Source organism: Thermothelomyces heterothallicus (genome assembly GCF_042370625.1).
Source record: "Thermothelomyces heterothallicus CBS 202.75 unplaced genomic scaffold P884_scaffold_25, whole genome shotgun sequence".
NCBI classification, from domain to species: domain Eukaryota; kingdom Fungi; phylum Ascomycota; class Sordariomycetes; order Sordariales; family Chaetomiaceae; genus Thermothelomyces; species Thermothelomyces heterothallicus.
The window spans coordinates 155,042-171,341 of NW_027192586.1; the positions used below are offsets into that span (position 1 = coordinate 155,042).

Here is a 16,300-nt window from a genome sequence, read left to right on the forward strand (position 1 = left end):
GGGGGGGAAATGGCGAGCGAGCTCAGGGAAGAGGCGTTCGGAGGCTGCTGAGCGGCCGCTACCGAGGAAAGGAAACCATCAGGGATCCTGTGAAAGAGATAAAATGCGGATAACAACTGTGGAGAGAGAAGAGAAGCACAGCAGCGGCGATGAGTCGTGTACCTCGTGGGGAGAGCTGGAAACAGACGTGTGTGTTTCAACAAGTGAATGAACGAATGCTGTCTTGGCACGGCCGCGCCCCAGCTGGGATGGAGATCAGCAGCGATCGGGGTGCTACGTCAGATAGTTAACTAGGCCCCAGAGCGGGGAGCGGGCTGCACCCAGCTGCGCTGGCCAGGTAAGGGGGTCGGCAGCGCGTCGGCTAAGCCAAACTTGGGTGGGGGGGAGGGGGGTGATGGTCAATGGTTACTTGGTAACTACGGAGTAGTTCGAAGCGATTGCCAACAACTGGAGTCCAAAGGGGCTAGGACACGCTAATCGCCCAGTCCCTTGCAGTTGCGGACATTACCTCGCCAGCTGAAAGGTGCAGAACGGGGGCATGGGAATCCATGAAACTTGATCGGTAAACCCTGGGACAGCTGGTCTTTCCCACGCCAAGACCCAGAATATTGCGCGTAACCTTGGCGGAGCAAAAATAAAACTTGGCGCGCGTAGAAACATCACGAGGGGAAAAGGTTGGAGATAACTAGCAGTTTGCCCTCCGCTTCGCTCACATGCTTGCTTGCCTATCGGCTTGCGCTACCTAGCGTACAGTACGTGTTAACTACCTACAGTCCATGTCCAAGCCACCCCCCTCCCCTGTGTAATTTGTAGGGAGACTACAGTGGACGAGCAGTGGGGGACCTGAGGTGTTTTCGGTTGCGTTTCAGTGAGCTTCCGACTTGCTTCCCTCAGGTGGTGGAGCGCGGGAGGCCCCAAATCTTGGGTTGATGAGGGTGGGGTAGGCAGGCGGTAATCCTGGTCGTAAATCTCGGCACCAGCTATCCGCCCGCACCGGCAGCTCGGTTTCCAGAAGCCGGATTGTAACCCAATTTTGCGTCAATACGAGTCGCAAGTGCCAGGAGAGAACGTCTTTATGATTCATGGCACGTGCAGATAATCTAGTATGGTGGATTATGTGTGCACATACATACATATATGAGCGCAAACAGGGTTCAGGATTTGAAGATATTGACATGCTTTTCGGATTAACAAATTCCTCCACGGATCCGGCATCGTCGTCGGTGCCAGGGTGGCCGATATTTTTGGTCTACTCTGTCCACTTGTTAGCGGCAGTGGCAATCTATCTCCCACGTGAGCAGGACGGAATTGCGGATCAGCCCCTGCACAAGCGAATTGCTACTTACCCCGAAGCGTGGATGGTGATGTTGCACTGGGGCGCGAGAGATGAGAGAATGCGACGACAGCAATAAAAAGCGTGGTTGCGTGGAGCGTTTTCAAAAGGGGTAGGAATACAGGCTGCCTCCGATCTCAATTCCTCACGGCCTCGTTTTATTACGCATTTATGGTCTCCGAGTAACTACTTCGTACCCCACCCAGTACGGATTCTCTGTTCCTCGTCCTTTGTGATAAGCTCCACTTATGTGGTGTGATACTGCTGGTGCTTTTTCTTGTAGCAGCGAGCGACAAATGCATATCTTACAAGTTAGACAACCAAAAACTGAACTGATTTCTACCGTCTGGCCGAGCTGTACTGTACGCCCACAGCAGAGCGAGAATGAGCAGACTGTTGAGCGTTTTGATCCAGCTTGGTTTCTACGAGCACTCTACAGAATAAATGAGGGCGCCACGAGTCTCATGTATTATGCCGTGGCAATGGAAGAGCTGCCAAAGCATTGAATACGGAGTACGGATAACTAAGGGTGTACTTTCCGTTAACGGGTTAGTATGCGCAACAGCAGAGCTGAAAGAACTGGAAAGGCACGGACCAGAATGTCCCGCCGGAGATGTTGATTCTGGAAGCTTCAGCCACAGTTTACTCAGCCTTGTCTTGGCAGAACTCTTAGCTTGGCATCTCGGCCAATGCTTTCCACTTGCTCTCCGCTTCATCAGCCACCTGTGGCAAACAGGGCGATTTTCTATCAACCAGCTTCTTGTGCCTGCCCTGCCTTGACGAGTCGCGACTGCGATAACTACCATTCACCCAACTCTACACACGCACGAAGGAGTTACGACTCGGTCGATCGACCACGCGAAGCCACAAAAGCAATCATTTTATTGCCCAAATTAATCTCCACGTTTTCCCTTCTTTTTTTCCCCTTCTCGACAGCCAACGCGAAGCAAATTCCTTTGCCGACGAGTTATCTTCGACAACACACTCCTATCTCCATCTCCCCACCCTCCGACCGCCGACCATGGCCAACTTCCTCGCCTCCATCTTCGGCACCGAGCAGGACAAGGTCAACTGCTCATTCTACTACAAGATCGGCGCCTGCCGGCACGGCGACCGCTGCAGCCGCAAGCACGTCAAGCCGTCGTACAGCCAGACGATCCTGATGCCGAACCTGTACCAGAACCCGGCGTTCGACCCCAAGAACCGGATGAACGCGTCGCAGCTGCAGAACCACTTCGACGCCTTCTACGAGGACATATGGTGCGAGATGTGCAAGTACGGCGAGCTCGAGGAGCTCGTCGTGTGCGACAACAACAACGACCACCTGATCGGCAACGTCTACGCCCGCTTCAAGTACGAGGACAGCGCGCAGAGGGCGTGCGACGACCTCAACTCGCGCTGGTACGCCGCCCGCCCCATCTACTGCGAGCTCAGCCCCGTCACCGACTTCCGCGAGGCCTGCTGCCGCCTCAACAGCGGCGAGGGCTGCGTCCGCGGCGGCTTCTGCAACTTCATCCACCGCAAGAACCCCAGCCCGGAGCTCGAGAGGGAGCTCGAGCTGTCCACCAAGAAGTGGCTCAAGATGAAGCCGCGCTCGCGCAGCCCCACGAGGTCGCCCAGCCCGGAACCGACCAGGAGACGCTATTAGATTAGGAGCGCGCTTCAACAGTGGCAGGCAACACAAGAAGAAGAGGTCTTGTTGTGTGTCCGGAGGGGGAGAGAGAGAGGAGAGAGAGAGTTGAATGAGGAGCGCGCGGACTGTAATGTTGAGAGAAAGGTGGTTGGGACCACGTCTCTATATATATTTGGGCATCGAGCGGATCCAAAATGAACTATACCGGAGGTTTCTTGCATTGGAGTTGGGGCGTTAGTGCTGGAGCATGCCAAGTTGGGGAATCCAAATGTCTGATCATCCTTCTGTAACACGACCGCCGTCGGCAAAAGATAGTCATTTACACACGGTTTATCAAAGTTATCGCTGGCTCCTACCAAAGGGTAAATTCTATCAACCCATACATGGTATTCCCCCGTCCCATCGGCGTCTCGCCGACAACATCCCGCTCAAATCATGGTAGACAAAACACAAGGTACATTCCAGTAGGTGCCTCGTGCTATCGACGCGGGTTACATAAAAAAAAACAAATAACCCACGGCGTACTATAAGTGCCCGTGGGCCTCTGTTCCCAGCTGCGTAACATCCCCCCTTATTCAAGGTCTCACTCATGACATCCCCTTGAGCTTTGGCAACCGCGGCCTATTGACTGGCGCGGGAAGGCAAGCAATGAGCTTGTCGCGTTCTGTTCGCAATTCAAAGAGAAGAAATGGAAAAGAAAAAAAAAAAAAGGTCAGCATGCTCTCCTCATGACATCCAAAAAGGCAAACTCACCCTCTTCACTATCAAACAGAATCGAGATGTCGTCATGTTCTCCCGGCAGCTCGGGTAGATCGAGGCACAGGAACGCGGCATCGGCGGCCTGCTGTGCGCCGTCCGCGTCCGGCGCGAGCATCTTGGGCAGCGGGAACTTGGCGTCGTCGATCTTGAGGCCGGCCTTGCCGCTGCGGCTGAACGCCTCGAACACGTCGGTGCCCTTGAGGTGGAAGCCCATGCACTGGCCGTGGCTGAAGTCCTCGAAGAAGGCCAGCAGCTGCGACACGCCGTCCTGCTGCACCACCTGGATGCGCGTCGCCCCGGCCTCCCACTTCTTGTGGATGGGCACGACCATGCGGCGGCGCGAGATGGCGAAGGCCGAGGCGGTGCCGTCGAAGAGGATCTTGAAGCCGGTGATGGCGGTCTCGAACGTGTGCAGGTCGTTGAGGTTGGGGAACATGAAGGTGCGGATGGTGGGGGACTGCCTGAGAGTCTCCAGCGCCATGGCGAGACCGGCCGAGAGGCTGCGGGACGAGTTGGCCTCGGTCACGGCGACGGTCATGTCCGACTGGGGCTGGCGGAACACCATGAGGCAGCTGGGATTCTGCACGTCGAGACGGATCTTGAGCTCGCCCGGGGCGACGTTGATGCGGTCGGTGAGCGTGCCGTCTCGGAACTCGTAGACGACGCGTAGCCTATCGGCGAGCACGCACGAAGGGTTGTTGTCGCCGTCGTTGTCGTAGTTGATCACCCTAACTTTGTTCCAGGTCAACGTGGAGAGGGCCATCAGGCCCTTGTCCCGGGCGTCGCCGAACCTCTCCGAGAACCAGACGCCCTGGAGGGCCGCCTCGCCGGAGACGCTCTCGCCCCGATCCAGAGCGGTCCCTATGAGTAAGCTGTGCATCCGCAACCTCTCGGCCTCGTCGGCAAAGGACATCACCATGTTCCCCTTGAACCGGCCGTTGTCGAACTTGAGAGAGAGAGCGGGATCGTTGGTCTCGCTACGCAGGAACCCGAACTGGATCGGTGTTTGGGGGGAGTACACCTGGTTGACGCCGCTCAACGTCTTGGTCCGCGGCCCGGTGACGACCGCGATCCGGTAGCCCTTGTGATAGGTTCGAGGACCGGTAGCCGCCCCCTCCCTGAACAGACGCTCGAACAGGGCGACCTCGCAGTTGGGCGTCGATTCCTTGGGGAACTGCCTGGACTGCGGGTCGTTGTCGATGTATTGGAACGCCCGGAGTGTGGACCTGAAGATGCAGCTCTCGTCCTGCCTCGGGTAGAGGCTGGCGCGCACCTTTGCGCTGAAATCATACATGCTCCGCAGCGTGGAATATGCCTGCTGCGCGCACTGTACCAGGAGGAGGAAGCCTCGGGGCAGCCTTACTTCGAAGTTGCAGTTCTCGTTATGCCAGCGGACCTCGTCCCAGACCGGGCCGGTGTTTTTGTTCCCCGATATCCGGAGCTGGACCGACCCGTTCTGACTGGCGAGGATGAAAACAATGTCCGGCTGTGTCTGCGGCCTGGTGATGGACAGGAAGCACGGGAGGTAAAGACGCCGCGACTCTCTGCCTTGCTCCATCAGGAACGCGTCTACCTTGAAGCGGGTAAAGCAGAAAGTGGTCGCCGAATCGGCCAGCGGCAGCGACTCCAGTATAGTCATTCCAGAGGTGGCGTGGCTCTGTGCCAGGGCCGAGTTGGAACCGCAAAGCAGAGAGGTAATGTCCTGCGACAATGGCGGGTAGTCGATCCAGACGGTCCTGTCGACCGTCTGGGGGAGGAATGCTTCTTCGGGCGGGAGGAAACCGTTCCGCTTCATGGACCCGGCCAGTTTGCGAAGGCTCGAACCGATCGTGGATCGGACACTGTCGGCCTCCTTGTCGGGCGGGCTCCGCCCGCTCCGGACAACCTCCGGCATCGCCTCCTCCAGGAGCCAATAACTCTTGGCCAAGTCGGCGTATGCCTGCTGCTTCGCCATATCGTTCTTCATCTGCGATTCTGGGGTGGAAGGGCGATCTCGGATGGCGATCTCCAACGCCGTCCGGCCGGTCAGGAACCACCATAGGGAAGCCCGCGCGAGCTGCTGGGGAGTAGACGAGACAAGCGGCCGGACGCTCTCGGCGTGCAGGCGGAACAGCTCGAACAGATGGCGGGTGCGCGTCACGAACGCATTCATAGCGTCCTCCGACGCGGCCGCCACGACGTCCTGGAGGCTCGTCGCCGCCGCCGCCGCCGCCGCCTGCTGCTGCTGGTGCTGCTGCTGCGTGGGCGAGGCGTAGTCCCTCTCCGCGACCTTGGTCCCTTGTCTCGATGAAGCGAACGGATGGTGGAAACTTGACGACGCTGCCGAATAGAGGGTTGCGGGGCTGTTCTCGACCTTCTGTGCTCTCTTTACAAGCTCTGGCGAGTCCGAGTGTTGGCTTGTCGGAGTATAGGCGTTCTGCGAGGGCGGGGAGTCTCGGGGCTCGGACGGCGGAGGGGGTTGCATCGGAGGTAACTGCGGGCGTTGTGCCTTGGCTGGAATCGGAGGAGGTTGTTTGGTGAAGGTCGCGGGTGATTGGAGCTGGGAGGGCTGCATCGAGTCCGGCGAGGGGGTCACGGGAGACTCAGGCTCCTGGTCGAGCGAGCCGGACGAGGAATTCATCCGCTGGTGTTGTTGTCGGGACCGGTCTCCCGACGCCGCCCGGACGGCGTTTGCGAAGGCTCGACCTTCGGCCTCCCGCATCTGGGCTTGCTGTATCTCGATGAATGACTTCCGCCTCTCGTCATGAGGGCCGGCGGGAGCACCCAGAAACCGGCCGCCCGAATTCGAGCCCGGGGACAGTCCCGAGCCTGGGGCGTCGGGGTCGGCTCGCAGCCCGGTCTGGGTGCGCCGCAGCCCCCGGCGGAGCTGTGCCTCTATCGCCGCTGTGTGGTCCGACGGGTCTGCGAACGGGTTCTGGGGGCCGCCTCCGAAGCGAGCGGGCTGGGATGGTGCGGCAGAAGGGCTCGGTTTGGGTCTCACTTTCTTTCGTTTCGACACCTCGATGGTGGGGACGTCACACTCGTCACCGCCATCGCCAATGACTTCCGGTTCTTCGTTTGTGAAATGCACGGCGACGTCCTTCTTTGCTCTCTTTGCCGGGTCGCGCGGCCGCACGGTGTATTCCGCCTGCCGGGGCTCGCCGGCGACCGTGCCCACCTCGTGGGCATTGGGATATCGGGAGGCGGTCCTGGTGTCAATCTTGGTGAGCGCGGGCGGGCCCGGATGGGCAGCCTGCAGCTTGTCGGTCGATCCGTGCAAGAAGTCGTCCAGGTCGCCGTCGTCGCGGGCTGCCTTGCGGTCGCGGTCGCGGCCAAAGAGCTTGCCCATGATGCGGCGGCTTCTGGTACCTCGGCCATCGTCGTGTGCAGCGAGGGCGGGGGGTTCGTTCTCTGTCATTTCGGTAGGTCGATCTGGGATTCGAATCGTCGGGCGGCGCACGTCTTCATGGAGGTGTTCCCGGCGCCTCAGCGCTGGCGGGAGTCGGGCCTGGACGAGACGGTACTTTGGTTACCAAGAGGGAAACCAAGCATGTGCTCGTGGCTGCTGTCCGCCCGGCAGCCCGACAATTGACTGCAGAGCTGCCAACTAGGCCCGTCGCTGCTGGGCTCCGGGTGTTGCATGTGACCCGATTGCGACAGGAAGAGGCCCGTGTCGGAGAACCGAGAGGTTGATGGAATGTGTTCGCTCGGGGAGATGCAAGAGATGGGAATGGAAATGGGTGCACGGCGGGAAACTCGCAGTGGAAGCGAGCGTGTTGGACGGGCACGAACCTGCACACCACCCACTCACCCGCCTTGCTTGCTGAGGGCTGCGAATGGATCTGTGGACAACGAACAGGCGGTCGTGTTAGGCGGGGCAGGGGTCGTAAAGCGAGGGATCGACTTCCTAAACAGGGTTCGAAGCGCCGTCTCCTGCGTCGGCATTGGATGCCCAGGGGACCTGAGTCGGACTTGGCCAGCAGCTTTGGGCAGGATTCGACCGAGGATGGGAACGTCGGAGGGCCCTGGATTTAGTAGGACCCCCCCCCCCCCTTTTTTTTTTCTTTGACCCTGGATTTCTTTTTTTTTTTTTTTTATCTGTTGCAAGGGCTAAGGTAACTACCGATCTGGCGGAGCCTTCAGCAGGGCGATAACTACGACTTGGAGTGCAAGTGGCTCGTACGGCGTAGTGCACTGCCTGAGTACATACAGTATGCACACGAGCAGGTCCCGCACATACACGTATATGTATGCACGTTGCAGCGTTGCGAGGGGTCGGTCCAGCAGTGCCGCTGGACGCTTTTGGACCGCGGTGAACCGTTGTGTTGTTTGACCTGCAGGTCCCCGGTTGCCGTAGTGCGCTCCTAATGGATGATTGGGTTTTCCCACAGGTGAGACGTCGTGGAGCCCGCCACCAAGTGAGCTCGCAGAGTTCAGCCTCCCTCGCGCAAGGGACCGAGTAACTATCTTACAGGACGACTTCGTGTTGCAGGCCGCCGAGCCTGTACGCGTACGAAGTACTGTATGTAACTACGGATCGTATATACATGCATAGCGACTCCATGTAAGATTCGATGGCATTTTCTGGGCATCCTGCTGCTCGCGTGGGAATCAAGCAAGTCTCGGGCGTCCCGACGAAGGGCCGCTAATTTGGGAACGGCAGCATACCTGAAACCACTGGGGTCCATTTCCCCGGGCGGTACACTACAGAGCCAGGCACTGCATCCTCATCAAACCAGGCATGGGCCCGGCTGCTTTAGCCCAGCGATCATCTAACTCGATTTCTGTTGCAAGCAAATCACGCGCCGCTGCGAGATCATCATTGTGCTCCGCATTGCCGACCGTTGCCTTCTTGGACTGGTGTTTGTGACCACGACCACTATTACCACCAAAAACAACAACAACGACACCAACATCAAAACAAACAACACCTTCTCGCCATCAGCACCGGCAGCCTCAAGACGCACCCTGTGTACAACAGAGCGGTGAGATATTGGAACAGTAGGTATTCCTGGACGCAATCAAAGCACGAACACAGTAACGTTAAAATTATCAGGACCGCAGAGGTGGGTATGTATGTATGTATGTATGCATGTATGCATGTATGTAATCATGTATGTAATTATGTATGTATGCATGTACTGTACGGATTAATCCGTACACAGCGCTCCTCCCGGCGTAGGCTCTTCATTCTTAGAAACTTAGCACGCGATGGCAGTCTCGTCCACGAAATTGGACTCATCAACCCCGCCGCCGTGCACCCTTTTACCAAGTCGGCTCGTGACTCGTGGCTGAGCGGGATGTGAAAAGTTGTGGAGGCGGAGCGGCTTGTTTCAGCAACCCCGTCGGGACGGAAGCTCGTGTGGGGCCTCCACCCTCCCACCACAGCTCCATGGCAACTCCACCACGTGGGGTGACCAAAAGGGAGCGCGAGCACAGATCATTTAGATTCGAAAAGATTCCGTCTCGAAATGAAGCCATCTATCTCTCTTGGAAAGTGGCTGAAGCTGAGCAGCAACGTAGTCCAATTTCACCGGGGATATTAAGAATTATTGGAACGTAAGCCTAGAGCAGGAGTTGTTTTACGTGTTTGTATCGTCCAAAACTATCGAACGTCTCCGCCGTGGCGGTCAGCTTGGAAGGTACTGTGTAGTGTACTGTGGAGAGAGAGGATGATGTCGTGGATGGTAAGGGCTCTGAGACTCGGCCCCACGTCATCGCTGCCCTGTCAAGCCGCCGCCCCTCCATTGCCTGCCCCGCCCCAACTTTCGCTCCGGGGCTGCGAATCCCCGTTTTGTTGTCAACTTTCCTCCAGCTTGGTTAGTGCTGCCTGCTTGACGACACAAGCCTTCCCTGCTTCCAGTGCAAACGCCCTGGACACTCGGACTGGCCGTTTTTGTCCTTCTTATTGGCGACATTGAGGGTAGTAGCGCATCGAGCAGCATCTCGAGAGTCCCCAACAATATTTCCTCTCCACCTCCCTACACTCCGTAGCTTCCCATTTGACCCCACTTTATTTCTTCCCTCCCTCAACAGCTTTGCGCCCACGACGGCCGAAGGGCGCTTTTCGCCCAGAAGAACTTGGGGAAAAATGATGGGTCTAGTGTCCGGTCGGCGCCGGACCATTTCGAATGCCAGTGAGTCGCGTGCAGTTTGTTCCGTCACAGCCCCATTCTGAGCACAGAGGACGAGAAAATCTCGTAGAGGGCGGCCCGGTTGACGTGCTCCGGTACAAGACCCGATGCAAGATACCGGAAGCTACCCCAACCTAAAGTCGTCGACCCGCGTACTAACAGGTCGTCTTCTATCCAGGCAGCCGATCGTCCGGCGAGGGAACGGATCCCCAGGAAGATGACACTCTCGTGGTCGAGCCCGAGCAGGGAAATGGTCAGTCACCAGACACAGCGAGTGCATCTGGAGGTGGATAGGCGCTGATCCGTTCGATGCAGTCCTCTCCCACATTATATCCCAGCTGAGGCCCGGCGCCGACCTGAGCCGGGTGGTGCTCCCCACGTTCATCTTGGAACCGCGTAGCATGCTGGAACGGATTACCAAGTACGATCAAGCGATCCCTAACACAGAAAAGGTGGTGATTCATGAGTTCTAACAGCCGTGGACAGCTTCATGTGCCACCCCGAAATGCTTCTTCCGATTCCCGAGATCGATGACCCCGTTCAAAGATTCGTTGCCGTCGTCAAGTTCTACCTGAGCGGTTGGCACATTCGTCCGCCGTGAGTCCCCCCCCCCAAAAACACCAACCCACCTTTTCCCTCTTTTTGGCGTAAACAGCTAACGAACCACATGCCATACAGAGGAGTGAAGAAGCCCCTGAATCCTGTTTTGGGCGAAATCTTCACCTGCTATTGGGACTTCCCCGACAACAAGCGGGCCTACTACATTGCGGAGCAAACGTCGCACCACCCCCCAAAGTCGAGCTACTTTTACATGGTTCCGGGTCACAACATTAGGGTCGACGGGACACTCAAGCCGAGGAGCAAGTTTCTGGGCAACTCCGCTGCCAGCATGATGGAAGGCACGGCCATACTGTCGATATTGAACCGCGGCTCGGATCCCTCCAAGGGCGAGCGATAGTGAGCACTTCCCCTTCCAGCAGCCGGACGACAATAGGACTGACCATCCCCGATCAGCATCCTCACACAGCCGAACATGTACGCCAGGGGCATCCTGTTCGGCAAGATGAAGTACGAGCTCGGCGACCACAGCTTTGTGCGGTGCCCGGAGACGGGGCTATCCGCCGACATCGAATTTAAGACCAAGGGCTGGGTGAGCGGCACCTACAACGCCATTGGGGGCGTCATCAAGAACGATCTCACCGGCGAAGTCCTCTACGAACTATCAGGGCTGTGGAGCGAGGAAATGTTCCTCAAGGATGTGAAGGTTCGTTGGCCTCCTGATCTCACAGCTGCCGCAAGCCTGACTCAGGACGGACAGACCGGGCAAAAAGAGATGTTCTTCAACGCGTTAAAATCGAAGCCCAGCCCTCCCCTCTGCCGCCCCATTGAAGAGCAAGAAGAGCGGGAATCGCGGCGGCTGTGGGCCAAGACGGCGCAGGCAGTCAAAGAACGCAATCACGAGCTCGCGACCGAGGAGAAGACCAAGATCGAAGAGGTGCAGCGCGAAGAGGCCGCCAAGCGAGCCCAGGACGGGGTCGAGTGGCACCCTAGGTTATTCCGGGCGGTAAAGGGCGGCCCCGGCGGTCCGGATGAGGGCCAGGAGGATCTCGAGTGGATCATTAATGCCACAATGTAGGACGCCCCGGTCCTCGGCCGCGAGAAGGCAGGATGATGATGGTGATGACGACGACGACGTGTTAACATGATGGCAGAAACGGATCAACAGCCGAAGAGCAAGCGGCGCAGATCATGGCCATCTACCCGATTGTGAAGGGGCAGAAACCCAATCAGAAGAACGCGATACCCCCTAGAGCGTCATTAGGCGAGTCATCGGCAGGGCGTGCAGCGCCGCAGAGCGGCGAGGGCGACCTGATAGATTTTGGCGACGACGGGTCAACATCACAGCGGCCGTCACAGGAACAGCGGCGAGCCTTGGCGAGCCGCAACCAGGACGGCCCTCTGCTCGATTTCCACAAGGACATGGAGAAGGACCTGCCGGGTAGCATCAGGAGGACTGATTCGACCGAGTCGGACGACGATTTTGTTGACGCCCAGGGGTAAGGTACGTGCGAAGTTTTTGCTTGTTACCCAAGCAACGAACCCCTTCCCATGCCAATGGTGGGTGAATCACCAAGACGCGGTCTGGCATTTAGCGATCGGGGTGGCGGAGTGTGGTGGCGTTGGGTGCCGTGCATTCGCCAGACGAAAATATCAGATTTGTTGTAGTCGGCCGGGTCGAGCTTGTAGACGTGATACCTCACTTTAGAATCACCTGCATTATATATATATCTATATATCTATATACATATATATATATATATATATATCGTACGGGTTCGGCGGCGTTGGCGTCCTTATCTGCAGACACTTATCTCCTCCCTGGTCCATCTCTGTTCGCTGGCGCTGAATGATCATCTTCGAATGGATAGCAATGGCCCATGAGAGGACCCCACGCTCTCACTCTTCGGGTTCCCTACATCCGAGTGATGTGATTGGGCTTTCTCGGGCGGTCTTCAGGTAATATAGTGCTTGAGTAAGCCCCTTTGGCTTAACCACTCTCCCTTCGACTCTCTCCCAAGTACGGAGTACATGTTGCAGCAACGCCCGGCCAGTAGTGCCCCGTCCGCCTGACACACCTATCAGTGTACGAGTCGTCCCTCCCTACCACAACCCAGTCCTAATTCTTTTGTTAGCTGGCGGTCTCACCTCAGCGGCAAGCTGCGATTGGTCTCGTCTCCTGATTTCCGTCCCCCACACATTGAATGACCTGCTTCGTTTTCTTCTCAACTCGACTGTGAACAATGAACGGTCTATAGGTCCAGGAAAGGAGACGGGAAGGGTGATGAGGCGGAGGAGGCAGTTCCTCGTGCGGTTTACGGAAAATGGGGTTTCTGACTTTCTGTTTTCTCTCTCCATTCTTGTCCTTTTCCTATCTAAGTTCTCTCCCATATTTCCTTCCCCCATTTCGCTTTTTTTTGTTTGTTTCACTTTATTTTCGTTTTTTGTTGCTTTTTTGATTTTTTTTTTTCCCATGACGGGCCGGAACTCATGTCTTTCTGCGCTTCCAACGGTATGTACCTCGCGTAGAGAGACTCTTGTCATCCCGCACACGGTGCTGCTCACGGCTGCTCAGCGCCGCTCTCGCTCCCTGCCCGCCCGGCAGAGGGTGTGACAGGGACGGGGCAGAGTCCGGTCGCGAAAAGGCTCTTTTACACGAACAGCGCGCCGTATTATAGGACCCGGGGCGGAGAGAGAGAGAGAGAGAGAGAGAGAGAGTCCGTTCCCCAAATCTTGCTGTGACGACGTCTTGATTTCCATTTGGTTTGGTGTTCAACGCCGTCGGTACCTGATGCACCAGCGAATGCCCGCTCGACGAGGACGGCGCCAGGGGGAAACGTCCATCCATCCATCTTGGCAATCACCCGGGGACGCGTCGGCTCCGGGACCATATATCCCGGAAGCCCGGCCGGGGGTTGTGCGGGGTTCCCATCGGGCCGGCCCTGGCTCCACTTTGCCCACCATCCCGCCGGAACCGTTCGTCAGTCCTTCCTAGATCCGGGCAATCACAAGAGCAGATATAGGACCGCGTCTTGATACCCACCGACTACTCCAGCTCCCTGTAACTCCATGGTGCAGGCGATCGAATACGGAGGCACCAGCTGCGCCCTCATCCGTTCTTCCTCCATCATCTCTTTTTTTTCCTCCGGAGATGTATCATCCTGACTCGTTATTTTAATCTCTGGTCTAGAACACCACAGATCAGACGATCTAAGCTCCTTAGCTCCAACATCCCAACGTTTGTCCCCCAAAACAGCATAGCATCAGACCATGGTGACACGCTACGCGATTTACCCGAAAGAACTTGACTCGACTGATCCCGCAATCCAACCACGCATTCTCTTTTGACGATCAGGCAGCGATAGCCACCTGGGGGGTATTATACAACAACAACAACAACACCAACCGACATGCTAGCGCTGATACCCAAAAAAATAAGGCCAAACGGACCAACGAGGCGCCAATATGAAACAGAGAGCAGAAAAAAGGCGAGGGAAAAAAAAAAAAAAAAAACAGGGAGGCGTCCCCGCGGTCTCCAAAAGACCGATAGTGGCAGGCGGACTCGCGCCCTTCTTATGGAGTCTCTTCCGCAGCAAACAAACCGGTTGTCCCATGCAAAGAGGAACGTCCACACTCAATCCCTCTCAACCCTGAGAGGCCCGCCCGTAAATAGAATCGCAAATTGTGCCCAAAAAAACAAGCAACCAAACAACGCTTAATGAAGACAACAGAAGAAACTCGCAGACACGTGATCATTGAGTAGCCTCGGCAGCAGGCAGCTTCTCACTGATCGTATCTGGCACTGGCACCGGTTTGGCAGCGACGGCTGTAGAATCCGGGTGCGAGAGATCCCGCTCGGGCGGCGGGGTGGCGAGCGCACTGCTGCTGGTGTGGCCCTTCTCGGAACCCGTCCCGGGGGCGCGGAGGCGTGCGCTGTCAACGAGATCCTGGTGTCCGGCGATGCCGTGCTGGGGGACGACCACAACACCGTCTTCTTTCGGGTCGCGCTCGGCGGGGGTCCAGGCGAGGTAGTCACGGCGGACCTGTTGAGAGGTATCATGGTTAGTAAGAGGTCGGCGGAACCGGGTAATATTACACTTGAAAAAAAAAAAAAAAAAAAAGAGAGAGAGAGAGAGACGCAAACATACCTCGACATAGTCGTAGGCAAACTCGCCGTGTTGGTCGTCATCCATGCCGAGGAGTTCGGCCTCAGAAGACGCGCGCAGATGCAGACCCGGGATGAGGTCGATAATCTTGGCGATGAGCGCCGACATGACGAAGCTATAGCCGCACGCGGCAACAACGAAGGCGACCTGCACGTAGAGCTGGCGGTAGTGGTGGTTGAGCCAGCCGCCGGTGGCGCCCAAGTTGACGCCGTCCAGGCCGATGATGTAGTCGGCGGCGAAGAGGGCGTTGAAGATGAGGCCGACGATGCCGCCGATGGCGTGCTCAGCGAACACGTCGAGCGCGTCGTCGATGCCGATCATGAACTTGATCTTGGTTCCAAAGTTGCACGCAACTCCCGACACAACGCCCAGCACGATGCTCGCCCAGGGGGTGATGACACCCGAGGCCGGGGTAGCCGCCACCAGTCCCGAGATGGTGCCCGAACACCAGCCGACGAGCGACCACTTCCTGGCGAGGCGGAAATCGAGTAGACACCAGGTCATGGCGGCAAACATGGCCGTCAGACAGCTGTTCCAGCAGGCCATGGTGGCACGGAGGTTTGCGCCGAAGGCCGAGCCGCCGTTGAAGCCTAACCAGCCGAACCACAGCAGGATGGTGCCGAGGGTGATGAGCGAGATGTTGTGCGGCCGGAAGTTGAGCATCATCTTCTCGTTGCGGCGGCCGAGCACCCACGAGTACGCCAGGGCCGAGACGCCGGAACCGATCTCGACGGGCCCGCCACCGGCATAATCGAGCACACCGTATTTCAAGGCCCAGCCGTTGGCGCCCCAGACCCAGTGCGCCAGCGGGCAGTAGACGAGCGTGGCCCAGAAAAAAGTGAAAATCATGGCGGGCACGACACGGCCGCGTTCGGCAGTGGCTCCGATGACGAGGGCGGCTGTGACGGCGCAGAATTGCATCTAAAAAAATCGTCGGTCCCCCTTCCGTTAGCCCCAACACAGGCCACAAGATAAAAAACAACACGTCCCCTTCTCTTCCCCCGATCCCAAGTTTCGTGGTCGTAAAGGTCCGTACCTGATAAAAGGAATACAGAAGCTCGGGGATCAGCGGTGACCCAGGGCTGGGCTCGCCCAGGGTGTTGCGCAGCCCAAACTTGTCGAGATTGCCGATGAAGCCGTTGGTCGCGGTGCTGCTGAGCGCGAGGGAGTAGCCCCAGAAATACCACTGGAAGACGACAACGCTGAAGGACATCATGACGACCCAGATGAGCGACAGGGCCGACTTTCGGCGGGCGAGGCCCGAGTAGAGGAAGGCGATTCCCGGCACCATCAAGAGCACCATGGCCGCGGAAATGATGATGTACGCTTGGTCACCCGCATCGAAGGGGGTGTTGAGGTTGTCGACGGCTGGTCGAGGGCGGAGCGGCGTTCCTCGTCAGTCATCCCGTGGTTCTCAGGCTGTTGTTTGAGGGGCGCATTGTGTCTGTCGGGGAGGGTAAATTGCAGCTTACTTGGGTCGGTGCCAACATGTTCGCTACTACCGTCGGTGGTCGACATTGTGGGCGGGTGTTAGGTCCTTGCGGACCAAGAGTGATTGTTGGATGAGAGCTTAACGGGAATTTTCGCAGATGTCGCAGGCTAAGAGGTGAAGAAAAAGATCGGCCGGTCGGGGGAAGAGCAACTCTCGAACTTGTACGGTGTCGGATGGGATTGGCTCTGCTCTAGAAGGACTGAGCAGAGTTACGTTGGAGGAGGTGGCGACCGTCGATGGGCTTCT

At 57.5% G+C, this 16,300-nt stretch overlaps 4 protein-coding genes across 4 annotated transcripts; 2 read left to right on the forward strand and 2 right to left on the reverse strand.

The window, feature by feature from the left end:
* The first annotated feature begins 2,337 nt into the window (after positions 1-2,337).
* P884DRAFT_263274 (uncharacterized protein) lies at positions 2,338-3,322 on the forward strand. The gene has a single exon (XM_069441745.1). It carries the CDS (start codon positions 2,355-2,357, stop codon positions 2,979-2,981), a length of 627 nt encoding a protein of 208 aa, XP_069294850.1. The 5' UTR covers positions 2,338-2,354; the 3' UTR covers positions 2,982-3,322.
* P884DRAFT_229638 (uncharacterized protein) lies at positions 3,323-7,512 on the reverse strand. Its single transcript, XM_069439762.1, has 2 exons — positions 3,720-7,512; positions 3,323-3,630 (listed from the first exon to the last, which is right to left on the reverse strand). The coding sequence occupies exons 1-2, from the start codon at positions 7,120-7,122 to the stop codon at positions 3,554-3,556; spliced, it is 3,480 nt and encodes a 1,159-aa protein (XP_069294851.1). The 5' UTR covers positions 7,123-7,512; the 3' UTR covers positions 3,323-3,553.
* Positions 7,513-9,379: 1,867 nt separating this feature from the next.
* P884DRAFT_279907 (uncharacterized protein) lies at positions 9,380-11,899 on the forward strand (the record flags this gene model as incomplete). Its single annotated transcript, XM_069443375.1, has 9 exons — positions 9,380-9,391; positions 9,741-9,841; positions 10,021-10,091; positions 10,154-10,259; positions 10,325-10,435; positions 10,517-10,795; positions 10,853-11,102; positions 11,157-11,470; positions 11,551-11,899. 9 exons carry the CDS (start codon positions 9,380-9,382, stop codon positions 11,897-11,899), a joined length of 1,593 nt encoding a protein of 530 aa, XP_069294852.1.
* A 2,050-nt stretch (positions 11,900-13,949) lies between these two features.
* P884DRAFT_249181 (ammonium transporter) lies at positions 13,950-16,300 on the reverse strand. The gene is made up of 4 exons (XM_069440585.1): positions 16,035-16,300; positions 15,599-15,930; positions 14,545-15,483; positions 13,950-14,439 (listed from the first exon to the last, which is right to left on the reverse strand). Exons 1-4 carry the CDS (start codon positions 16,078-16,080, stop codon positions 14,149-14,151), a joined length of 1,608 nt encoding a protein of 535 aa, XP_069294853.1. The 5' UTR covers positions 16,081-16,300; the 3' UTR covers positions 13,950-14,148.